This window comes from Porites lutea, chromosome 9 (genome assembly GCF_958299795.1).
Source record: "Porites lutea chromosome 9, jaPorLute2.1, whole genome shotgun sequence".
Classification (NCBI taxonomy): Eukaryota; Metazoa; Cnidaria; class Anthozoa; order Scleractinia; family Poritidae; genus Porites; species Porites lutea.
The window spans coordinates 1878996-1905000 of record NC_133209.1 but is presented as its reverse complement, the minus strand read 5'-3'; the positions used below and the strand labels follow the sequence as shown (position 1 = coordinate 1905000).

General features: G+C 38.0%; 5 protein-coding genes across 6 annotated transcripts in view; 3 read left to right on the top strand and 2 right to left on the bottom strand.

The window, feature by feature from the left end:
- The window catches only part of LOC140947660 (kelch-like protein 5), a 6529-nt gene extending 6446 nt beyond the window's left edge, over nucleotides 1-83 (bottom strand). For both annotated transcript variants that reach the window (XM_073396826.1, XM_073396827.1), the window contains exon 1: nucleotides 1-83. This exon is cut by the window's left edge and continues 779 nt beyond it. In XM_073396826.1, coding sequence (XP_073252927.1) covers nucleotides 1-83 — 83 coding nt within the window.
- Nucleotides 84-329: 246 nt separating this feature from the next.
- On the top strand, nucleotides 330-5624 carry LOC140947662 (methylmalonic aciduria type A protein, mitochondrial-like). The gene is made up of 3 exons (XM_073396828.1): nucleotides 330-861; nucleotides 3419-3735; nucleotides 4558-5624. Exons 1-3 carry the CDS (start codon nucleotides 330-332, stop codon nucleotides 4870-4872), a joined length of 1164 nt encoding a protein of 387 aa, XP_073252929.1. The 3' UTR covers nucleotides 4873-5624.
- Nucleotides 5625-5965: 341 nt separating this feature from the next.
- Nucleotides 5966-14459, top strand: LOC140947659 (scaffold protein ILK-like). Its single transcript, XM_073396825.1, has 13 exons — nucleotides 5966-6227; nucleotides 6550-6715; nucleotides 7694-7789; nucleotides 8452-8548; nucleotides 9221-9268; nucleotides 10038-10067; nucleotides 10226-10314; nucleotides 10516-10625; nucleotides 10722-10843; nucleotides 11031-11152; nucleotides 11825-11924; nucleotides 12488-12618; nucleotides 13658-14459. The coding sequence occupies exons 1-13, from the start codon at nucleotides 6139-6141 to the stop codon at nucleotides 13802-13804; spliced, it is 1347 nt and encodes a 448-aa protein (XP_073252926.1). The 5' UTR covers nucleotides 5966-6138; the 3' UTR covers nucleotides 13805-14459.
- A 760-nt stretch (nucleotides 14460-15219) lies between these two features.
- On the top strand, nucleotides 15220-17575 carry LOC140948174 (telomerase RNA component interacting RNase-like). The gene is made up of 3 exons (XM_073397396.1): nucleotides 15220-15514; nucleotides 16390-16503; nucleotides 17387-17575. The coding sequence occupies exons 1-3, from the start codon at nucleotides 15233-15235 to the stop codon at nucleotides 17492-17494; spliced, it is 504 nt and encodes a 167-aa protein (XP_073253497.1). The 5' UTR covers nucleotides 15220-15232; the 3' UTR covers nucleotides 17495-17575.
- A 1571-nt stretch (nucleotides 17576-19146) lies between these two features.
- Nucleotides 19147-25947, bottom strand: LOC140948173 (DNA-directed RNA polymerase I subunit RPA49-like). The gene is made up of 12 exons (XM_073397395.1): nucleotides 25884-25947; nucleotides 25598-25713; nucleotides 24986-25059; nucleotides 24697-24782; nucleotides 23364-23431; nucleotides 22803-22950; nucleotides 22283-22366; nucleotides 21778-21874; nucleotides 21269-21408; nucleotides 20695-20770; nucleotides 20401-20523; nucleotides 19147-19410 (listed from the first exon to the last, which is right to left on the bottom strand). The coding sequence occupies exons 1-12, from the start codon at nucleotides 25945-25947 to the stop codon at nucleotides 19251-19253; spliced, it is 1236 nt and encodes a 411-aa protein (XP_073253496.1). The 3' UTR covers nucleotides 19147-19250.
- Nucleotides 25948-26005: the final 58 nt, after the last annotated feature.

Here is a 26005-nt window from a genome sequence, read left to right as displayed (position 1 = left end):
TTCCGAAAGCCATCCATTTTCTTGAAGGTCTTTAGAAGATGGTCATTGCAGGTGAAAATTATCGCATCGCTTTCTTCCTCCATTTCACGAACAATATCTTCTCCAAGGAAATTTACGTGGGTGATAAGTGCTCTCGAAGCTTTGAACCATCGTCACGTTTGTGACTTCGATGTTTGCATGCTTTTATATCCTGAGAAATGCGCGATAAAACTTCAACACTGGATGGAACGTGAAGGATCGTTAACACCAACTCACTCGCCCCAACCTACCCCGATCAAGTCTATTTTTAGCATTTCCACTCCAAGCAAGATGGCGGAATCAGACTGAAAATGTCTCTTAATCCACGCTTTATTTTCCGCGGTTTTACTCGTTTGACGACCGGAAAAAAACTGTTTTCTGTTATATTACCTAAAAGGAGCCTTTCTACAAACACTCAAAGAAACGATGCGGAAGATAAACGGGAAATTAATCGTTTATTTCAAGGAATAATTGAGGGTCATCGTGGAAGCCTGGCACAAGGTATTACACTGGTGGAAACATTACATCCAACAAAGTATCAGCAAGCGCAGCAATTGCTGTCAAAAGTTGCAAAATATTCCAAAAAAGCACCCTTGTTTACAAATGGGCAGCGTTCTTCATTCCGTATTGGTCTATCTGGTCCACCTGGAGGTGGAAAATCAACATTTATTGAGACATTTGGAAATTTCCTGACGAATAAGAACAATAAAGTTGCAGTTTTGGCCGTTGATCCATCATCTTCTACAACTGGAGGCTCATTGCTGGGGGACAAAACGCGCATGACAGAGCTATCGCGAGATCCTAACGCTTACATCAGGCCTTCACCGTCCTCTGGAACTCTGGGTAATTTGTTAATATAAAGATTAAAAACCCCTGTGCAGCACAGTGACTTTACGTTCGATTGAGAGCTATAAAATCCACTCTGTAAGAAGATTTTAAACAGACATTTTGGCAATGCTACCCTGAAGAAGGCAGTGTATGCCAAAATGTTGTTTTAAGATCTTCTTACAGCGTGGATTTTATAACTTTCAAATGAACATTAATAGTTGTTAACATTCTACCCTCTATCAAGAACCAACAATTTGCTACTCAAAGTGGTGTAAATACTACTGTCGTGCCTCTGACAGATGAAATAAAGAAAATAAGAACCAAAAAAGTCATTTTAAATCTCTTCTATCCCTCTGGCTTTGGCTTTAGACATGAAAGCCATGTGTGATGCTGTAAATCAATGAAAATCCTTTTTTTACCCACCATTCCTTCCCACCACTGCTTTGGTATACATTTTATAAAAGTAAATGTATACTTGTTTTTAGCATTAACATCATCATCATCAACCTAGTCTGCATAGCATGGCGGTTTTGTCGAGCCGGGTGCAGGAGCGGCGTAGCCGCAAAATTCGCGCGTGAAGCGTGCGAGAAGGAGCGGCGAAGCCGCGAGAAAAATAAAAACCGCCTGCCCGGATTCGTGGCCTTTTCAACTGCTGCCCCCTTCAACTCATTTTGACATCCTGTTGACAACTTGTTTGGTTTCAGTTTTCCCAGCCAATCAGAAATAAAATGTTGACAGCCTAAACACGACAGAAAAACTCGTGATAATGTAAAACGTGACCTTGGCCGGAATTAGAGTTTGCTTGAACAAACACGGGTTTTTTTCTTTGTGGCTATCTCGCGCATAGGTGACTACACTGCGTTCTAAACTTGACTGAGTAGATGTTATTTTTGCTGCACTAAGTCTTACATTTATTTAGAGGTCATGAAGTTGGTTTGTTTAATCCGTATTGAGTAATTATTTCCAGTGGTTAATGTTAGTGTTGCTAATTAGAATTTGTTGATCTCAGATGCAGTTTTAAAGTACTAATTTCTTTGACCAAGCTTTTTATTACGGCTAAATAAATATTTTGGTTTCTTTGGTCTTTTCCGACTAAAGTGCCTGGATCTGGACAACTACAAACCAAGGAGCCTTGGTTTGTAGTTTCTTTGTCCGTGAATGTTTTGACGCTGGGCCCAGCTTTTTAAGTGTTGTTCGCAGGATGTTGTATTTTTACGTATAGCGCGATCTTCATATTTGAGTTGTAGCTTAAACTTAAGCTACACCAAGCAAAAAAGTATGGAGAATTACGCTGTGCGTCTTTCTTCTACTGTATGCGATTCATCGACCACAATCGCGGACACCATTCGATGTAGTGCGCTGGAGTGCGTTGTTCTCTAACACCGAGTAATAGAGAAAATTGAGGTGAACTTTCTCGAAGCACTGAAATTTACTGTTTCTGTCATAAGGTCCATTGCTGTACAGCTCAGCGACAACATTTCAGATATCTGGTCATCGATAGTACCTTTTAGAGGGGAAATTGTGATCATACAGGTTTTCGATGAGGATATTTCTTCTTTGGCCATAGCAAAGACAGAAAAGATCATGCTCTTGCCAAATCTTGTTGACAAAATTTCCATGACATCTCTCCTTTGAAGAAGACTGTAAATGGCCATTTCCTGTTTAGGCTTCAATACAATTGCCCTGTCTCCCGTCAAATATTCAAGATTGACGACGCTCCGGTCAATGCTTCTTTGATATTTTGATTTTGTTTTGAGGAGATGATTTGTTCAGTCCCTCGAAACTCTCCCATAGGAGATTACCAAAATATTTGATTGACAGGCGAACATTCCGAACCAATCGGAACGATCCGTACGCTGGCATAAGGACTGACTCAAAAAAGCCCCCTGTCCGTGCAGGCGGTTTTTCAAGTTGCTCCCGCCCCAATCTCCTCGCGATTTCTCTGCCCTCGCCCGCCTTTATTACTTAGCGCGCCCAACCAAAACTGCCATGCTACGCAGGCTACATCAACCAGAATCATCTTTGTCATCTTCATTATCATCATAATTTTTATCATCATCCTCATCATCATCATCATCATCATCAACAACATCATCAAAGAAAACCTTTATCTTGTGCTTCCTTTCAACTATATACCGTAAAATTCCGAAAATGAGCCCCTCCATTTATAAGCCCCTCCAAATATAAGCCCCCCAAACCGGTAACGTAAAAACCCTCCGTTAAATCGCCCCTCGAAATATAAGCCCCCTGGGGGTCTTGTACTTGGAAAATTGCCCTCAAATACAAGGTAAAACAAAGCAAAAACAGTAAATTTATTCCAGATATAAAGCTAGCCCAATCGATTTTGAAACACAAATTTCCCTCCATAGATAAGCCCCTCCGAACATAAGCCCCACCATAAATAAGCCCCTCAAAAAGGGCCTTTGAAAAATATAAGCCCCGGGGCTTATTTTCCGAATTTTACAGTACCCCAGATCCTTGAAACTCTCTGTCTCTGACATGTTACATCATGTTGTTCTAGGCCTGGCATAAGAAAGTACTAATTTCGATGATCTCAATTCTTCTCTTTAAGGTGGTGTGAATCGCAGTACAAATGAAGCCATTTTACTTTGTGAGGCAGCTGGTTATGACACCATTCTGGTTGAAACAGTTGGGGTAGGTCAATCGGAGATAGCTGTTGCACATATGGTGGACATGTTTGTCCTTTTGATTCCACCAGCTGGCGGTGATGAACTGCAAGGAATCAAGAAAGGCATTGTTGAGATGGCTGATCTTGTTTTGGTAAATAAAGCTGATGGGGAGCTTGCCATTCCAGCTCAGAGAATTCAGGCAGAGTATATCAGTGCTTTAAAACTACTGAGGAAAAAGTCACAGCACTGGAATCCAAAGGTATAATGTGCTTCTTACTTTTGCAAATACACTGCCAACTCAAGACTACTATAAATCCTGCTGTTGTTTTGTCTGAAACAATTCATTTTCAGCTCATGATTTACAGTCTTATATCTTCTCCCAACCTTCCAAATGAGTTTATCACACTGCTCATATTTACTCAGTCTTGGCATAATTATTAACAAATAAAGCATCTTACATAACGAGATGAATGAGATCATGCCCACTGCCTATTATCTCTATATATACCTCATATTTCCCTGAAGATCGAAGGGCCTCTGCTCGCAGGATTTAGTAAGTGACAAAATCCAAGACTCTGAGATTGAAAGAAGTGCACATGTAACATGAGTTTGAGACTGGTCAGATACACTTGCAAGATTTCTGAGACCCACAGTTTTGAAAACACCATTAACTAACTCTAGGCGAGCTTCAGGCTGTATGTTTTGTTTTCCAGAGGGGATCAAGTATTATGTACAAACTTGCATAATTTATTAAAAGACAAAAGACAGATTCCCTTGGGAACATTGAATGATCTGAATTGGGGAAGCAAAACATGCAATTAGTATAAAACAAAACAAAACTCGATGCAGGGCTGGCACTACAGCAAAGGGACTGATTTATTATAGGCCAATATTTCGTCTACAAAATTAGCCTTCCTCATGGCCAGAACTATACCGAGAGAAAAGATCAGACTTTTAACAGCTCTTAGTATAAAACATCTATTAGTATCAAACATCTATTGAGCGATTCTTTACTACTAAGATCTCGATGAGCATTTTTTTATAGAATACCTTTTTAATAATGTTACTCTGTTCTTGCCAGGTTCTGCGCATGTCTGCCCATACTGGTGAAGGTATAGAGAAAGCATGGGAAACAATGCAGAACTTTCATAACATCATGCTAGAAAATGGAGATCTTGAACAAAGACGTCGTGAACAACATGTAATCTGGATGTGGAATCACATCAAAGATCAAATCATGGGAAGATTCAAATCCAACCCTGATGTACAGGGAGAACTCCATTATTATGAGAAACTGGTGGCTGATGGAGTAGTGACTCCTGGAATGGCAGCTGATGTTCTCCTCAAAATATTCACTCATTCATCTTTACCTGAAAACTCTACCTATCATGATTAGGCACCTCTATTAAAATCTTGTACAGTCAAACCTTGATTATCCAGACTTCAGTTTATTGGACTCATGATTATAAAGACTATTTCTTAGCCTCGCCGCAGACGTCCTTTGGGGTTCGTTCGTCCGTGGGGGAGAAATGAATGCGTGACGAACAAACCTCAAAGGACATCTGCGGGGAGGTTAACTATTTCTCTGATCCCAAAAAAATAAATATTAGAGAGATTTATAGTCACACTTACAGCAAACGTGAATTTGTACGTTGTGACCAAGTTTTCCCTTTACTTTTCTTTTACTGTTAATTACTTCTAACACAAAAAAATATTAAAATATTATTGTCCATAGTAAATGGTAAAAGTAGCGACAAAGAACTTATGTCATTAGTATTCATGTTCTTGGACTATTTTTATTCCAGTTCTGCTGGATTCAGATAATCAAGGTTCCACTGTAACAAGTAGCCTCCTTTAAGAATTGTGTGGCAGGAGAAAGAATTGCTTTGTAGAGATTGTGTGACAGGCTGTTAATTTTCAGAGGCAGGTGCAAAACTCTAAAATAACAGATTAGTTAGAAAAAGGTCTATAAGGAGATGTTGAAAGAAAAAAAAAGGTCTAGGAAAGGAGAAACGCTCTATAATAAACACTATTTAAAGAACACTGATTTTTCCTTTTTTTTAAGAGAGAGTTTTAATAGACTGGATTTCAAATCTATGAGTTTTAACTTAAAAACAACTATAAAAATAAAGAATATGGTAATTTTTACATTTTTTTCTCCTTTACTTTGTTCTCATATCCATCTTTGCTGCACCGTAAGGATCAGTTGGTTTGCAGTTTCTACACTTATTCATTGACAGGGGTGGATCCAGAAAATTAAAAGAGGTTTGGTTAAATTCAGTTTTACTTTGGAGTTTCCATGTTATTGAAAAGCACAATAAATTAGTCCCATATAGCTACCTTCTCTTCAGCTTGTATACAGCCCCCGCTACACGCCCGCAAACCCCCTCCCCCAACACCCGCCCCCCGCCACCACACAGCCCGCCCTCTGGTACACAGGCTGCCCAATCTCTCCTCTCTGCGTCTGATGTCAGCGGTATTCCACGTTAAAACCCGCAATATTTGCCATTCCAAAAGTGATTATAATCTCACCGCCCAAGAAATTTCTGAATTGGAGTAACTCATGTGCTCTAATCATGCGTATTGTAGTCTCTTTCCGTCCTGTTAGCTAGTTTTGATCTTGCGCTTGCAAGGAGCGGAGTAATTTCCGGCCACTCCAAAGATGGAGGACATCTATTCAGCCTCTCGGGAAGGAAACCTTCGCTTCGTGAAAACATGGCTGGAAAATACCTCAAACGATCTAAATCAAGGGTAAGCTAATATGTCAACGGTTGTGGAAATTGAAAGAACTGTCAGTTGTAATCGAGCAAACTACGATTCACGGCTAACGGGTTGCAAGTGAATCATTTTATTTTAGGCACTTTACGCAACTGTTAACGCAACAGTTTACTGACCGTATGTTTTCGTGCATTCAAACGCCAGACACTTTGCATGCTGTGCCATACAGTTTTGTGAAACAACAGCTTTTTATGTTTATACTGTTAACTTGAACGTCGTGATGTGGCCGAGTCTGGCTGAGATCGCGCGCATTTTCGTGGTCTTTCATTGACAACTCGATTTTTCTTTTCTCTAGAGATGATCATGGCTTCACACCACTTCTTTGGGCTTCGAGGGAAGGGCAGACAGCTGTGTTCGATTTGCTTCTATTACGAGGAGCCAGAGTAACAGCTGTGAATGACGGAGGGGATAACGGGTTGCATTTGGCCGCGAGTAAATCAAATAAGGAAATTATACAACGGGTGAGAATGTCATGTTGAATACTACAGTGATTTAATACGAAGTTGAAGCATTCTTTTGCGAACGTAAACATTTTAAAGTAATTGGAAATAAAAGTGGTGTTTTGGGAATTAACTCGAGAACTCCTAAAGTAAACAACTGCGAACTCATCAAGCATCAGTTTTGTTAAGTGGTGTTAACAAGTTAAGGCATCCTTTGTCTTGCTGAGAAAATGCGTTCAAATTGTCCAATTACAAACGCGTAGCATACACATGCTAATTACAGTATATTTTGAAGTTAGTTGTAGTTATGAACACAGCTCTAACTTGTATTAAAAAAGTTTGTTGATCGATATCTCTCTGTACATATGAAGTGAAATCTGTCCCATGGAACAACTCCCTTCTTTTCATCAGCAGTTTTCAATGTCATCATTGTTTTTAGACACAGTATAATATATATCATTGGTACTTGGATAAGAGCTGTAATCCTTTGACTCTTACAGGGAGTACAGTAGTTATTAACATGCTATTTTTTTTACCATATGATACAGCACTTACAATCTAATTGTAAGTACGTTTGAGGGAGGGCTGCTCATTATAGAGGGGTGCTTATTATAGAGGGGCACTTAATTAAGAGGGGGTAGAGGTAAAATTCATTTTCAGGTTAAAAAATGGATACTTCAAGGGCTAAAAAACAAAGGAAATTCTGAATCTGGGTAGGTTAATCCTTTCAGCCCCAACATCAAGATGCATCTTCTCCACACCGTTCATCATATGTTCTTTATGGTACTGCTTGCGAGAATTTGTTCTAACATCATAACATGTCATCTTTGGTGATCATTTAATTCATTCTCATGACCTGTATGTTTGATCAGGCAGTGTTATTTTTGGGAGAAATGGGATGTGGGTCACTATAGGGGCTTGGTTCAACCAGAGAATGGATGTTATGTACAAGATTTTCTCCTTGCCCCAGGTAAATAACATAATAACTTTGTTTCATAGCTACTGAAGCACAAGTGTCCTGTAAATGGAAGCAACACCCATGGCAATACTCCTCTGCATTATGCCTGTTTCTGGAATTCCGAGGAGTGCGCTGAGGTAATTTTTTTTTTGTCTTTGTCTTTTGTCAGATGCTTAGCACATTCTTAAGTTTACATGGCTAAAATATAGGATCAGCATAAGATTCTGATTAACATCCCAGACTACCCCTCCCCTCCCCTCCCCTAACCAAGCATTGACAATAAATAACCTCTTAAGGTTTGGTAAAACAGGCAACAATGATTTGCAATTTGTTTTGCTATGTTGCTGCAAAGTGAGTTGAATAGTGATGTTGCACATTTTACCACCCATAAATCAAACCTGTCTTACAACAAATCAGGTTGTTGCAGGTTGCAAAACATTGTCACAAAAAGTAGAGAGAGATTCTACTTTTTGCAACAAAATCTGTACATGTTGTGCATTTTACGGGCTCAAGGCAAACTTGTTTTGCAGCAAGTGATGAGAATCCTCGGTAAGGCTTGACTCCTGTGTAATTTTATCCAATCAGATGTCAGTATTCACGCAACTTGCAACAACATGATTTGTTGCCAGACAGGTTAGAATGTTGGTGGTAAAATGCACAACATAGCTTTTTAACTCATTTTGCAGCAGTGTTGCAAGTTGCTCATTTTTGTTGCCTGTTTTACCATAGCTTTACATTTGGCAAAGGAAAATGATTGATTCTTCATCTGTTTTTATGGTATTTTGTATAAATTGAACAGGAACTTGTAAAACGAGGTGCACTGGTGTCACAATGTAATAAATATGGAGAGACTCCTCTTGACAAGTGTAAACCATACCTCGCAGAGATACTGAGAGGTGAGCCAATATACAGCTGTTTCTAGAAAGGTTGTCGGAAGAAATGCGCACGTGACAATCCCGAAAGGTAATATGGGATATGATCAATACACTGTTTGTAACGACTGAAGCTGTTGAACCTACTTTTGTTGCTTTCCTGTAATACTCACAAACATATGTCCATGGCCTCCCACGCCATTCTTTCAAATTTCTTTGAAACAGGGCCCTCAAAGCCACCCACAATACCTTTCGGGATTGTCGCGAGCACTTTTTCCGACAACCTTTCTCAAAATAGCTGTATAAAAAGGAGGTAGCATTTTTGAGCTGTAACAGCGTCAATCTTAAAACCAGGGGACAAATGACCACCATCAAGAATTACCAATAATTTATAACAACACTACATTATTTATTTCTAGTGCTGCTTTATTGTCAATTTTATTAATCTTCTGAGCCAAGCTCCTCATGCTGTATGAGGGATGATTAGTGTAAGTACAAGTTAGTTACCATGACAACTATTTGTTTACTTGGAACACACTGTTTCTTTACTTGGTCTGTTTACTTGGTACAGATAAACCAGGACTACTAACGCTAACCAGGCAGCAAGCAACTTGACCCAAATTAATATTCAACCTTTTGTGAATGATTTGAATATGATGCGGTCATGTCTCTAACTATGCCACTTGCTTCGTTCAGACCTTGCTGCTCAGCTTGGACAAGATCTTAAAAGAATACCATTTAAAGGTAAATCAATCTTTCATATGAATTCCTGTATACAGTCAGCTCTTGCCTTGCAGACACCCCGCTATAACGGACACCCCGATAATACAGACAGCAGCTAAACCCCAGGCGAAAATTAATTACAGACATTTGACTGAAATAAACTCAGGACTGCTATTACGCGCTCTTGCAAATGAGGACACTAACTTGAGGTCCCTACAGTTTTCATTACAAAGAGAGTTGACTGTATATGTTACTATGTCTGAAGAGACAGTCTGGTCAATAGACCAATAATATTATTTCAATAGTATATTAAGGTTCTACTTGGTTCTGAGGCTTAGGGAAATAAAACAAGAGAAATCATCTTGAATTCTTTTGTTTAAGCCTCATCGTCAATTAAGAATTTGAATGTATTGAAACTGGTCTTTTAAAATCCAAACTTTAAAAAGCTTAACAACCGTTGAAAGACTGTGTAGCATGAAGCACTTCCTCATTATCCCTCGAGGGCGTTAAACATGCTACAATGTGCCAGTGCTTGGATACCTTCTCAATTTCCCTCTGCCCTTGACCCACATCACACATATATGGCCACTCAAATGAGGTGACAATCTTTGAATCTTCTTGACTTGATTTTAACACATACTTGGTTAATAGGGTACCGAAGGGGGCCCTCTTGTATGATTCAAACCCATAATCAAATTAAAACATGTGCCAATGGTAGAGTGTCTAATGTAAACCTAATCTAATCTCATTCAAATAATGGTGCCACAAAATTTCTTCTTTAAATTTTTAGATTATCGCTCAAAGACTGGCAAAAAAGATGGTAGGTGCTTTTGAGTGTTTATTTATTTATTTATCTGTTACTTTGCTTGTAAATATTGTCATTCATGAAAGTGGCTTATGCATTCCATCTAGTTTCTTTTAAACCTTCTGGTAAATGATTGTTTTGTGTATGTATTATTTTGTTTTACACTTGCACAGATTTGCGAGATATTAAGTCAAGACATTCATGGATTCAACCATCGGAGATTGATTTGACAAACAAGATTGGCAAAACTGTTACTGGAGAGGTAAGGAATTTTCTTCCCTCACTCAGCCAGGGGAATGATGAAGTTAGTAACCCCAGAGAGCCAAATATAAAATTTGCTGGTGCCATTAAGCCCTGTGGTAGTCCTATAGTATTCCCTTGTTATGTCTGATCTCAGGTCATTCTCCATGTTCTCTGTTTAGATTATTGGTTGCAATATTTATATGTGTTTGTTCTGTTTCAGGTTTGGAAGGGAAAGTGGAACGATATACATATCATAGGCAAAAAGCTTGCTATAAAAATAGTAAACAAAAGAATCTCCAGAGATTTTAGTGAAGAATATTCCAAGTTAAGGTAATAACTTAATTTCCTTTATGTTTTGTTTTAATAGACTGCCTCTGCATCTAAAAGAACATATTGAAATGATAATATCATTATTTTTCCTTTCAGAATATTTTCTCATCCTAATGTTCTTCCTGTGATTGGTGCTGTAAATGATTCCAAGAACTTAGTAGTGTTATCGCAGTATCTACCATTTGGTTCACTTTATAACGTCCTACATGAAGGAACGGGTGAGTAAAATTAACATAATTCTACACTAAACATCTTTTTATTTGGGCATCTTGTTTGCTAACATATTTCATTACTGTACTATAATAGACAGCAGTATTTCTGCCCACCTAGGGGTACACATGAGTTCTAGAAATTTCTGTAAAAACTGAGGTCCATCATAATTTTATGGTATGGTACTTTTGGCAGGTATTATTGTGGATCAACAACAGGGAATGAAGTTTGCTGTAGACATCGCAAGGGGAATGGAATACTTGCATTCTTTAGAACAGTTGATCCCAAGACTATACCTGAAAAGTACACACATTATGGTGAGTACTCATAGTGACACAAGGCTAGGGATTAGCCAAATGTTGTCAATCAGCCTGACAGTCTACAGGGTACTCATGTCTGGCAAAATATTCACCTGAGAAAACAGCCAACATTTTCCAGATGCCACTTCTGGTTTCCCCATGAAATGACAATCTGGTTAGTGCTTCTGATTGGGTGAAGCAAATTTCCCACGTAGCATGACCAATCAGAAGAACTACCCAGATTTGGGTAGCAGTGCGTCATCAGGATATGGAATTTCTGCGTTTGTTTCTCACACGTCATTTTGCAGGCTAACAAAATATGTGAGGGGTTTTGTTTAAAAAAAAACTTTGGTCTTGATTGTGTTGGTGGGGGAGTAAAGCACTAAAGGTTGGTTTTATCAACTGAGTCAGTGATAAATTGAAATTACCGTTACCATTGTAGTATGAAGAAGATTCAATGCTGACGTTTCAGGCACTAGCCCATCCTGTATTTATTCTGATGATGGGCTAGCACTCACAATACCAGCTTTTGAATCTTTTTATGTCCAGGCATTCCTAGTGAAGACTGTCGAAACTGGGTATAAGAATTGCGATGTGTCACAGCACTATGCTTCATTTTAAGAAAGACAAGAATACACAGTTTCACTTCTCTTGTCTCACTTTTTTATGCCATTTTAACTGTAATTTCAGATTGATGATGATCTTACAGCAAGAATCAGCATGGCAGATTATAGATTTTCTTTTATGAACCTCAGCAAAATAGAAAGTCCAAACTGGATGGCTCCTGAGGGTGATTAATAAATTTTTAAATTATTTTACTCAATTTTAAGAACAGTGTTAAAAGGTTAGAGGTTGATTACAATAAATATTCATGAAATTTGATTTAGTGTCTGAGGCAGGGGGGAGGGGGGTGACATGCCAAGCTATTGTTTGTTGGGCTCCTTCTGTAGGTACCGTGCCACAGATACACACAACAAAAGAAACAATACAGGCAAACAATTAAGCCCCCAAAAGAGCTCTATTGTTTGGTGCCTTGGTTTCTTTTGTGATGATGGTACCTGCAGAAAGACCTGGTTGTTGACTTGATTGCATGGTGATTTGATGTGAACCAGGTCATGTGGCTATGAAATAACAGATCTGATTTTAAAATACAAGATAATAAAAAAAGTGTTAAGGTGGTATTTGTCCATTTTTCCTTTGCCTGGTTACCAGTAAGTGAATTTTTAGTTCTGATATCAAAATTTTCAAGTTGATTTAGACAGTTTTCCAAATAAGATATGTCTACAATAACAATGCCAGTTTACAGAATACCTTTAACACATATAAGCTAATCTAATTATCCTTTGTTTTCAGTTTTACAAAAAAGCCCAGAAGAAGTGGACCAGCGGTCTGCCGATATGTGGAGTTATGCTATGATCCTCTGGGAGCTTGTGACAAGAGAAGTTCCGTTTGGAAACCTGTCACCTATGGAAGTTGGCATGAAGGTTGGTGGAGCCATTTATCTCTGAGAGTGATGAGAATCAAGATTCTTATTGTGTCAATGTCAATGCTTAGGCAGTCAGTATGTCATAAGAATCTAGGACATGATCAAGCACAATAAGTTTGTTTAAGTTTTCCCCTCTACGTCTGTTAGACACATAGTACTATTATTTCAGCAATAATGGAGAATTGATAATCAGGATTAAAGGTTTAAATAACTCTTTGAAGGGCCTGTTACATGGAGGTGTGAGACCCCAGGTAGGTGAGGTAACCCGCCTGTTCATATAATCTCTCATATGGTCACCCCACCTATCATGTGACATGACCAAATGAAAATGAGATACCGTAAAATTCCGAAAATAAGCCCCTCCAAATATAAGCCCCCCAAACCTCGTAACACAAAAACCCTCCGTTAAATCGCCCCTCTAAATATAAGCCCCCGGGGGGCTTGTACTTGGAAACTGCCCTGAAATACAAAGTAAAACAAAGCAAAACGGTAAATTTCCTTCCAACTATACGGCTAGCCCAATCGATCTTAAAACACAAATTTCCTTCTGTAGATAAGCCCCACCAAATATAAGCCCCTCCAAAAATAAGCCCCTCAAAAAGGGGCTTTGAAAAATATAAGCCCAGGGGCTTGTTTTTGGAATTTTACAGTATCATATGGACAGGCAGGTTACCACACCTAACTGGGTTAACTGGGGTCCGGCCCACCTCCCCGTAAACAGGCCCTAAAACTATCATTAAAGAAATTTAGAATCACACTGAAAAACTTCAAAAACGCCAGATTAAGGTTGACAATTTCTCAAGCCAACAAAAACTGTCCAAAGTAATTCTTATGGATAAAACCAGTGCAGTTTGTGTAGAACTAATGACTAGTTTTTGAAGGGATAACTTGGTCACATGGTACAAATTAAGGTTTGCCATTTGCCAAAACATTTGTTCTCCCTCTATTGCCAAGCATCTATTTTTGAATCCCTCTGTGGTAATAATCAATTTTATTGACCTAAGTTTTGTCTTTTATTTTTCCATTTGTCTCCTCAGGTTGCTCTAGAAGGCTTGAGACCTTCTGTTCCTCCTGGTGCCTCTACACAAATGTCAAAACTAGTGAAGATCTGCTGGAATAATGACCCAACCAAAAGACCAAGATTTGATCAAATTCTTCCAATTCTCAGCAAGATGGCTCAATAAAAATTTACACAGCTATAGGAAAAATATATAAAATTATTACAGATAGTCACCTCCTCCCCCTGAAAAACTTGATGTGTACAGCTGAAAGAGTCATCTAAAATGCAGCTCCACCCAAAGTATTCTTAAAATACCCCAAACAAGTGAGTCTTCTTGCACGTTTAAGAAAAACATGCATGGTTAGTCACCTTGAGCAACCCTTTAAATATCAAGTGCCTTTTTCTTAACACATTTTACAAAGAATAAATATTTTCGTAGGTTATGATATAGAAATTAATCACTTCCAACAACAGTCAACCATTGAAAATAAAATTGGGACATGAAACTTGAATGAACTATATCCTGCTTGTAAACATATCGACAGAGAAGCAGCTGTACCAAGCTAATAATTAATGTGAACTTCCTCGCACATAGTATTTGAAACTCTACTAGGGCATTGGTAGTCTCCCAGCCAGCCATTTTTGTCTTGTCATTCTTGGAAAGGGGCGTTGAGTGACAAGAGAGTTGTAGTTTTTATACCGCAGTACTTTAATATCAGACAATGATTTAAACCTACTGCCAAGTGTTAGCAAAACCACAAAAATAATTATAGTGTTTTGGTCTAATATACAGTTTTGTAAAGAAAAATAAATCACTACAACTTTTAAACCATGTGAAATTTTGTTAGGTTTCTACAGTGAATAATTGTTATAATGATGATGATGATGATGATGATGATGGTGGTGGTGGTGGTGGTGGTGGCGATGATGATGATGATAAAAATGATGATAATTAATAATTTCTAAAATGGTGACGAACGACACGAAGATGGGTGGAAACTGTGTCGGCTCCTTTTAAAAATTTGTCCGAAGCGTCCAAATTTTGTCGGCTTCTTTGAAGAAAAAATCCGAACCCCGCACCCCCCGCCTCCCATTCGAAAACCTGCCATCCTTAGAGGGGTGCGAATGAGAAATGGAACGTTCCACAGGGCCATCACTTCCTCCGCGAAACGACTTGTTTTAAAGTTACGAGCCCCGTTCTAAGAGGGCCTCAAAAGTTGTTGCGTGCAGACAGCTTTTTGGGGAGACTTTACTTACATACATACTTTACATAATACTTAATTTCAGTGGGTTTCGACAGAGGCAGCCATAGGCTATCGCCAATAATATGGCATTTTCTTCTTGTGTACAGTTTTCCCTGTAAAAATTAATAACGTGTGGTTTTACCGGTTGAGGGACAAAGGAAGGGTTAAAATTTTTTTACAACCTTATGCAAAATATGAAAGACAAAGGATAGAGCTTTACTCACTTTGGTTTATGCAGAGAAATGAATTTTTTAATCTGCTTTTGAGGTGAATTTCTTTCCTGGTAGGCATCAAGTAACCGGAAGTACGAAACCAAAAAGGCAACCCCAGAAATCCTTGCGCCATTAGGTACACTGTTGAAAAGCAATATGGCGTCTGAAAAGAACTGCAGCAGGGAAGAAGCTACTTCTTCAACAAGCATAGCTACAAAGGGTGAACATTCAGGCGCTCCAAGCGTCATAAATACCTTTGCTAATGATGGTAGTTTTCTAGAACTTTTCAAAAAAAGGATGGAGGAGGAATCAAAGAAATCGAAAGCGAGTGAAAAATCAGTCTCCGAAGACAACGTCGAAAAGAAAGTCAAAGAAGACCTCGAACAGAACCAAACCGAGGGAAAAGTTCCTGGATCCACGAAAATGTTAGCACAGCAGGTCTGGTTTAGTGCAAAAAAGAATGCTTATATTTTCCCTTTCGCTGGGAAAGATTGAACGTGTAGTCTGACAAAAAATAGTTCACAGGTTTCATATTTCATTCTTATAAACTTGTCGACGTCCTGAATTCTTTCAGCTTTTGAATTTTCAGTATAAACACACACTTATGGTATTGTTCAAGGAGAAAGAGAAAGCATAAGATTTTTCTACACAGCCCCATACATTTGTTTAATATGAGTGTAGCAATCTCATACAATTTCACACAAACAGTTTATATAAAATATGAACAGTCAAAACATGTATGCCTAGCAAAATAATGCATGGGGCTGTGTTTCTTACCAAGTTGAAAACCTTAAGACTTCTTTTTGTCAAAAAATCAATCCTGATATTTGATGTGAAACTAAGATGAAAATGAAAATCAGAAATTGACGTATCAAAGTACCTAAAACTTTGAAAAAACGAAAGAACTTTGTTTACTATTGTTCATTACTGTGCTTTTCAATAACACGCAAACCCTGAAATTTAAAAGCCAGCTGACATTTGCATCTTACTCCACTCTCAATGGTAATTACAATCCCACAAGCAATGAACCTTGAAACACAAATACACAAAACAGATTGAAATCTGCAAACCATGACCTTTTGACCTTGTTCAAGTCAACGTCCATTTCCTAAGAGGTCTGCTAAGATGATTGACAGCAGTGAAGAATATTGAATTTCAGATTTTGCGTGTTTTTGAAAAGCGTAGTAAATTGACTGTCTTATCTGAACTTCATGTACATGGTGGTCATTGAGGAATACAGGTCAGGAGGAGTTATCAACATCCTAATAGCATGATCTTATCTTATGGTGTTAGTATTAATCCAAAAAATGTAGGGAAAGAGGACATTTGCAGTTGGAAAGATGGGTGGAGCTTCTAGGCAGATGCATGCAAAGAAAAAGAAACAAGAGAAAGAAGCAGCTGAGGCAGCCAAAAAAGCTGAGGAAGAGGTAAAAGTGAAATTCAAAAAGAATCTTAAGTGGCCTAAAATGTACCTCAGTTATTAGAAAATAAATATCCTGCTAGGACCCAGAATCCTTACTTTGAGTCACCTGAGTGCAAGCCAATTTTTAGCAGCTCTCACACATTTTCTCTTACATAATTGTCGCCCAATCTCGACCACAAGTTACAGTTATATTGTATGTGACTGAGTATCCTTTGGATGCCCAGTTTTGAGAGGAAAAGCAATTTTTTTGCAGCTTGATTTTAGATTACTGACTTGAGAGTTTGGGTGGATTCTTGGATAAACCCTGTCCCCTGGGGGGTTCTCCTGGGAATTCTTGGTGGGGGTGTGCCACCCAATTTCCTCACCCGATTTCAGACCAAAAAATGTACTTTTCCGCAACCGTTTTCAGACCTGGCCTTAAGGCAGAAATTATGTCATCATCACTTAGATTAGAGCACAAACAAACAAATTCTTCAAACCATTTTGAATTCACTTATTTCTCTTTCTTTCTTACTCATTTGGAATTGAAACAATAAATATGTTCATACTTTCCCATAGTTCCCCCGAAAACCACACCCGATTCCAGACCTAAATGGGCAAAGTGTATATCCGTTTTCAGACCAAAACGGCGCAAAAACCCTACTCGATGGGGCGGCACATACCTATACAGCTTATACAAGGGAGTACCCCCCCCCCCCCCCCCTCAGCCCTGTCCTCCTTGCCTTCTGCCCTCTTATTACACACTAACTTAGTGCATGCTAAGTTTTCTACTGACTAGAGCATTTTCATTAGTAGAAGCTAGCAACCATTACTTAGGCTTGGAAGTTTGGGTCATTCCTCATTTAATGTTTAGCTGTATTTTGATGGTCTCTTTTTCTCACAACTAGGCTGTGAGCAAGTCATCAGCATGGAAAGCTTACATGGATGAAGTTCAAAAATACAAGGAAATGAGTTGCTCAGATGACAGTGACAGAGTACGGCCTCTTGTGAAATAACCCTCAATGACACTTTAGGACAATAAACTTTAGACCAATTCACCATTGTCTTATTGCCCATATAACACCTTATTCCCCCCCCCCCCAAAAATATTGGACAAGCGTTGTCTTCAGTTTCTTTTCAGGACAATATTGTAATACCCAGGAGAAATTGGAAACAATGTTTATGCAAAGTTTTTTTGGGGGGGTGAACAAGGTGTTTTATGGGCAACATGAAAAGGGTGAATGCTGTTTTTTGGAAATAATAGTATGTAAATAATCACAGCTGTCTTGCATGATGCTTTGTTCCACAGTTTCAGTGACATGTCTCTCTCCTTCACAGAGTCCTTTTTGTGTTATATAGAGGCTTGTGAGAGGGAAAAAAGAAAGCTTGTGGTGCTATTTTTATTGGAATACCCACCCAGTGAAAACCTCTGTGAGGAGAGAGGTGACATGCCAAAACAAGCATTAAAACTGTTCATTGCTGAATGCTATATCATGTATTGCCTCACTTGACTGCAAAACAGTTCGTATTTTTGCATATTCAAGTAGTCTCCCAAACAGTGAAGCAGAAGGTCTGGAGTGAGGCTGAAAACAGAGAGCGAGACTGGGGAGAGTCACTAAAAATATGTTTCCTTTTTCTCTCTTTGTAAGGCTTGCGCACTTCACGCATTTGAGACTTCTTATGCCAAACTGATTTTGAGAAAAAAGCCGTTTGTTTTGCAGTCTATTGCGTGACTTATTCATCCATTATTTTCCTGTAATGAAAAGTTCCCACACAGAAAGCCACATTGGCCATAACAAGTTTGTGTCCAATCTAAGGCAGAAAGTTTAGAATTTAGAGGGTAACACAGACTGAGCCTTTAATATGAAAATCATTGTTTTTTTGTTTAAGTTTTCTAAGTTGGTTTGTACACTGATATAAGCCGAAAATGTAATACTTTGCAATACTGGTATTTTTGGAAGTTTGTAATTCTGATGTTCATTTGTAAATAAACCTTTCTGCTAGATTAGCTAAATAAATGTGATCTGCTTGTTTCAGGAAATTCTCTTTTATAAAGTATTTTTTCAACAATTCTTTACAGTTAAAGACAAGAAGGGTTTGTGGAACTTCATTTGCATAATCAGGAAATGTCGAGTCACCAATAGTAAACAATCACTATTCAAATTCATTATGATAAATGCAGCCATAGCACTGGAATAACACAGCATCAGTAAAATATACTCTGACTGCACTTTTGTTTTTTGATTGTAACACTGATTCAACAGCAGTTACATTGGCAATGTTGCCAAGCTCTGTATGGTGTAAGGAGACTGTCCAGTAATTTTAAGGGCAGAGGTGAGCTACCACCAAGAAAACTGGGAGCCACTTGGACCTTATTCTAGGATGAATCAAGGCTTCTAAGCTGTTCTTTATGGTGCTTAAAATTAGCAGTACTAAAGATAAAGTTAATCACTGTTTACGTGACTGCCATTTAACGTGGTCATCCTGGCCATGCAAAGGTCTACCTTTTTACAGGGCAAAGGCAGAACCTACATTTCTCAGTTCTTTAACACCCTGAGTATTGGTCTGGTTCCAGGAATCAAACCCATGACCTCCCTCTCTGCAGTCAAGTTCTCGGCCAAATGAGCTAGTCTTTTAATGCTATCAGTTATATTTCTTAAGGCATATAATTGATTGTTATATCTCAAAATAAACATGAAAAATTTCACCTCAGCAAGAACTGTTTAATTTTATTTCGGTATTTATTCATTAGCAAGTCAGACAAAATGGCCATCATCTGTTTGTGCTATTTTGGAAGTCAGGGGGTAAAGGAATTTCAAGACTTGCTGTTTTAGAAGAAGGAGTGCTGTCCTTTTCATCGTCAAGTTTTCGTTTCCTTTGTCCTTTTGATGATCTTACAACACAGCCTATCGCTTTCATGTGAGCTGTTAATCTGCCAATCAAAAGAAATTCCTATTAACAGTGCACTGAGTCTACAAAATGCAAACATATGATACATGAAGCCTGTGTAGTGGGCAGTTTGTTTAGTGAGATGGGAAAAAAAATGCAAAAACACATGTTTCCACCCCATTTCTCTCACTGCTCATGCCCTTCAAGGATTTTGCCTGAAATCAGGTGACTAACTGTACGTGGAATGCTGAGGCTCATTGAGGGAGCAGGCTTTCGCCAGGGGTTCTGAGAGCAATAAATAACATTGTGGATGCCAAAACTTTTTACCTTTCTCCTTGAGGGTATATTGGTTTGAACCTCTGAACCCTCTCAAAATTCAATAATATTATAATTAGCTTCACAATTTCCTTTACAAATTTGACTTTCAAGTCACCCTTGCCTTGCTCTCTCCTCTAAAGAGCCTCTCAAGGGCTGTCACCAAGATTTCAAGTTGCCGGGTAAATACAGCAAGCAGGCGGGGAATCAAACAGGTAGGGGTTTCTTATAGTTCTATTTTTCTTGTATTTTCCCATGAAAGTAGCCGGGGGCCACGTTCTACTAGCCGGGGAAAATCTCTACCCGGCCCCACATGACAGCCCTGGGCTCTCACTGGGTATTCCATTAAAAATAGAATAACAAAACAATAGTAAGCACATGGTGGATGGTGGGAGGAGAGAAATGGCTTTCTTCTTTCCATTGTTCCCTGGCGCTTTCCTTTTTCCCTCTCCTCCCAGCCTACCTACGACACAAAGAGGCCCACTCTGCAGAGGAGGGATCTCCCTTAGAACTGCCATCAACACTCCATAGTGGGGTTTATGATGGGATATTTTCTAGTTCCATTCAGTTTCAAAGTACTCAACTGTGCAAATCTTTGCAAAAGAGTTGAATTTTAAAGTACCCTTTCAACAGTGTGTTCAAATTGTCAAAACACAGGACGTGTTGACATGCAAGCTTATTTTCCGTGCTTTCAGATTACCCAGAGTTGGTTTCATACCTTGAATCAGACATGCCAAGATCTTTCATGATCACACTGCACTCTAATGTATACTCATCAATCATCAATGCTAGCACTAATATGTAAGACACAAGTTTATCCTTGAGTCTTTTTGGAATTGCTCTGCAAAAGTAAATTTAAAAAAATTCATTTCATCGTGTAAATAAGGTTTGTGCTCACAAAAAAAATGCTTCAGCACAGAGTGTCAAAAGTTGCAATTTTCTATCTAACTGCGAATGGAGAGAGCTCATGTACTGATTCAGATAACATTGACTTGTTAATTATTACTCCTACCTAAATTTTCCTTTCTGCAGTGAAAACATGGACAAGAGTTTCTTCTGTATAATGTCAGGCATTCCATACAGAGGATCTATAAAATGAGAAAAAATGACCCAGGCTCATGAGGTTGCAGTCAACTTTTTTTGGCTGCAAACGCAGTACACTAATCTTTGGGTCTCCTGTGGTTGCTTGGGTGTCCTGTTGCTATTTAGGGATTTCAATCTCAATTTTTGTTGGTAACAATGATTTTCAGCAGAAATGGTCAGCAGTGACATCGTAACTTGTTTTCAAACACTCTGATTGCCTCATTCTAAATTTTGCCTGTTTTACACATTGGAGACCTCTAGATTCTAAGATGAGAAAGACTATCTCAGAAGAAAATTTGTTAGAATTTAAAATGCCAAAAAGCTAAATCAAAGTTAAATCATGTCCTAGTGGTCCTCCTTGTCCTTGACTCTAAAGGTCTCTGCTATGGCACACGCAAACAGTCTCAAATTATTGGTATGACTGTAAACTGGCCACTAAAGACCCAATCACAAGGAACTCAGGATTGTATGACTATGTGTATTGTTCGGTCCAAAGCATTCACCTTTTTTCTTCAGATCCTGATAGTTCAAGCCATATAATGTTATCATGTATGATAAATATAAGAGGCAACATGACTGGTGGAGACGCTGTGAAGGATTGACAGACATGACTTCTAAATGCCGCAAAATATACTCTGGGAACCTACACGTTAACATAAAAAGGCAAAAGTAAATATCATTTCAAAAGAAGGTTGAGGATGATCTTCTGGGTGAACGTAGTTTGGAATAGGACTGTTGTTGTTGACAGTGACTGACATTTCAACAACCTGTGCAGTAGTCATCTTCAGAGTCAAAAGTATTCATCACGTCAGTAATTGATGTTATTAAATGCTGGTTATTGACCTGACTAGTCATACAATTAAGTCGCAATGTTATTAGTTGTCTGTCAGTTAAGCCAAGATGTTACAGTAAATAGTATGATGTAAATATCATTGCTATAAAATATTACATTATACATCTTTGGCACAAAAAATTTCCCAGGCTGCATTAGCTGCAAATATGCACTTTGTACCTTCTTTGATTTCTCCACACGTTTATTGTATCTCTCTCTGCATTTTTAAGTTCCAGTGACTTTTTCTGCAAAACTTCATATTCCAAAGGAGTTATAACTTCAATAAGTCAAGGGACGTTGACAAGTTTACTACAGAAAGTTGTGTTGATCTCAACATAAAATGCTATAAATATTTTGCTGAAATGAAACAAAGATCTGGTGCTAGAATTGTGTTGATGAATAAAGAGAAAGTTCACACACACTCTAAAGCACTGTTATCTAAGTTACATCATTCCATGAACAATATCTGGGCTAACCTAACCACATAGCTAACCATATAGTCTAGGGTAAATTTTCATGATTACACACAACAACTTGGGATTCCAAACAAACGTTTACCATGTATTCCAGACAGTAAAAGCAACTTAAAAAGTCAAAGCCACTAATGTTCTCTAAAGAAAACGAATACTAGAGAATACGACTATAACAAACATTTTGTACATAATTTGAAATTTGAAAAGGATACTATCATCTAGTTTGTAGACATCAGCAGGAGTTGCCGCACTAGCATCAAATGGAGGAATGGATGAGTACTGTTCTTCCACGCCATCTGCAATCAGTGAAAAATGGATAAAATCAGGGGCAACAGAAAATATAAAAATCACCCCAGGTATAAAGGGGAGCCGGAATCTAGAATGCGAGAAAATTTTCTTATGGAAACCATAATCCTAGGCTTTGGAAGCTGTAATCATCAGCTCAAGGAATCCAAAATCCAGTACCTGGATCCAGAATCCATGGCATAGAATCCAGAATGCAAGACAGTCTAGGATTTCCTAGCATGGGGTGATAAAAAGCTATGAGAAAGAATCTATGTATGCCGCACAAGAGAATGTCTGACACATTTTGCTATAAATATACTAGCAAAAAGATGACATTTCAGCATGACCATACTCATTTAAACACTTCAAACTGAGTCAAGTACCCAATTAAAATTATTGCATTTATCATCTAGAAACTGTATTAATCTGGAAAATCAAGATTAAGACCTGCTTTATCCATTGGTTCATTTGCCAGAGCCTGTACGACTTCAGTCACTGTGTCATCCAGCCCTGTATTGTTAATTTTATTTCGCAGTCGAGATGCCATGGCTCTTTTCTTTTTACTGCTTCCAAACGCTTCTGTGAGAAGATCATTCTACAAAATAGTAGTGAGCAGATTATTACTGAAAGACAAAAATACCTTTTGAATTTCAGGTAAGAAACACTAGCTTAGAGACACATGTTTTGGAGGTTAAAAAAGTGGTACATTTATCAATAAAAATGAGCGAAAAGATTTTAACACAACATTTTGATGTCACCATAACATTATCATCAAGTGACAAGATAAAAAAACAAAAATCTGACATAATGTTACATATACAGGTTAAAGTGACAAAACAAGCTAGAGAACAAAAGTGACATCAGGTAAGAGTGTTTTTTGTAACATAATGTTTTATAATAGATCCATGATGACAAAAATAACTACAAAAAGTTATTGACATTTTGAATATGATATTAAGACGAGTTAAATTCATATCTTTTTATCCTTTTGAATCACTGTTTATTTACCTTTTCAATGTAAGAGAGTTCCATCTTATTGTCTTGTTCTCCTTCTGCGTGGTTTAACTCATTATCAACTGCACCAATGAAAACAATATCAAGGAGACACAAATATGCATGAGTATGCATATGCCCATATAACATAAAAAGCATTTTCCTGCTACAAAAAATTTACAGGAAAAAAATCATAAAAAGAGCCTTTTTTTGCTAGCCTGTGAACAGGCTCTCGGTCCTTTTTGGGGAAAAAAATAGCGTGAACAGGCTCTCGGTCCTTTTTGGGGAAAAAAATAGCGAAGGGAAAGGAAAGGGGGGGGGAGAGCCCTTTTCACTTTTCCCTCTCCCCAGTTCCCCGCTCGACCAAAGGCCTGTTCACAGACTATTTTTTGCCACCAAAAGATGCAAGTATCTACAAGTTGGAAAATTCCAGATACATTGGAATATTTTCTTTCATCCAGTTTTCTAGTAATTACAATAATAATGAATGCTAGAAAAAGTGATTTCTAGAGTACGTTGCCTATATTCTTATTCCCAAACATGTATAAATTATGTTACAGGTCAAAATTAAATTCAGGTTAAAATATTTTAACCTGGGTCGATTCTCAATTTTCTTTGTCTTCTAGCCCTAATTATTCATGAATTAGGACTAGAAGACATTAAAGAGATTAAGAATCAACCTTGGTGAAAAAATTTTAACCTGAATTCAATTTTGACCGGTAAAATATATTCAAAACATGCCAATTTCCCATTGATGAACCTCCCCCTCTATTTTTGGGTACATATATTCAGCGACTCAAAATCACTATGATACAATAATGTCGTTTACTTGTTCTATCGTACCCCCTTTACTAGGTGCAGAACTACCAAGAGAGGATGGGCCAAGCAGGACTTAGGTCCTGTACAAGGTAGAGCCCCTACCCATCACAGATAGACAACTGGAGTGATCCCATGCAAATTAGGAGCAGGTAAAATGAGACTGAAACGATTAAAGTTAGGGTTCAAGTTAAAAAGACCTATACATTCAACTCTCTCTTAACCAGGGCTTCTGATAGGTCGCAGAAAGAAAAGTTAAATGTTGCAGGATTTTCAGGACAAATTCGTGGAAAAATCTGCCGATTTCACAGAATTTTTGCAGGAATTTTCAGGAGCAAACTTTGCCAAAAAACTATCGGTAAAAAACAGCCAATTTCATGGGAATTTTCTCCACAAATTTTGTTAGAAATCGATAAGTTAGACATCTCTTTAAGACAGACAGTCAGGGCTGGTCCCGAAGATGTCTCTCTTAGAGAGAGTTGACTGAGGTCACACCCCTCACACCTACAAATCAAACCCTCTGATAGTTTACCTAGAACTTTAGGCTGTAGTGTAATCATCTCAGTGTCATACATCTTCATGACCTCTGTTCTTGAATTGTAAACCCCAAGGACATATCTACAAATCAAACAAACCCTCTGTTTATAAAACAAACATTACATATACAGGTAGATATTGTTCATCTCAAAAAAAAGAAAAGGTGACATTTCTTCTAAGAAGGATCACTACACTGAACACTTATCTTCTCTAACAGGATAAAAATAAAGAAAGAAAATAAGAAATCTATAAAAATAACCTCATTCATTTGTAATAGTACTCACTTGCACAATGTGTTAGATCTAGCAGATTCTCCAAAGTTTTGACCAACATACTCCATTTTGTCTGTCTCAGCAATCTAAAAAACAATGCTAATAGTGAGCAGAGTTTCTGGACAAAGGGGGCCTTTTTAGTTTTTTTTTTAGCTGAAACAACTTAGCTATAAAACTGAAATTTCCGGAGGGGTTTCAGGGAAGTTTTTTTTTCTCTTGAACAGAACAGGAAAACAACAAACGTGATGAGAATAATGATGATGATGATGATGATGATGAACAATAACGATGACTAAGACAATGACGATGACAATAACAAAGACAAAGATGAAGATGATGACAACAATAATGATGATGACGCTGACTATGATGATGATGATGATGATGACAATGATGATGATAATGAGAGTGATGATGCTGATCATTGTTAGAAGCTTATATGCAAGAGCTTCCTTGTGTAGCTCGGCCCTTTGTCCAACTTAAAATTGTCTGGGAACAATTTTAGCAAAATAAGATGAGAAATGACAACTGAAAGAAAACAAAAATTTCCAAGACCTTACACAAATATTAAAGCATCAAAAAGGAAAACAATACCACACACACATTTCACTTGGTTCTACTCACCAGAGTTCTTCTCTTCTTCTTCTTTTCATCAGTATGGTCGGCCCATCGATAACAGGCAAATTTGATTTTTTTGTTATCTTTCTTGCCAGATCTCAAGTTTGCATTTGTAAAATGTACTGCATAAAATAATTAGAATGGTCAACCGAAATCTATCTATCTATCTATTGTCTATGGGACAAGTGGCAAACTTAGCACGTTTTATACAAAAGCTAAAAGAAAGCACAAAATTTAACCCACTATTTCCTGACAAAATTTTATCTAAAGGTTGCTCACAAATAAGTCTAACCTATAAAAGGCTTAACACACGAAGAAGAATCACTCAGAACGTACTCCAGTCTTGCAGTCGCCATCTTGGATGTTTCTGCACATGACGTTCGGTCGATTTCTTACATACAATTTGATTGGTCA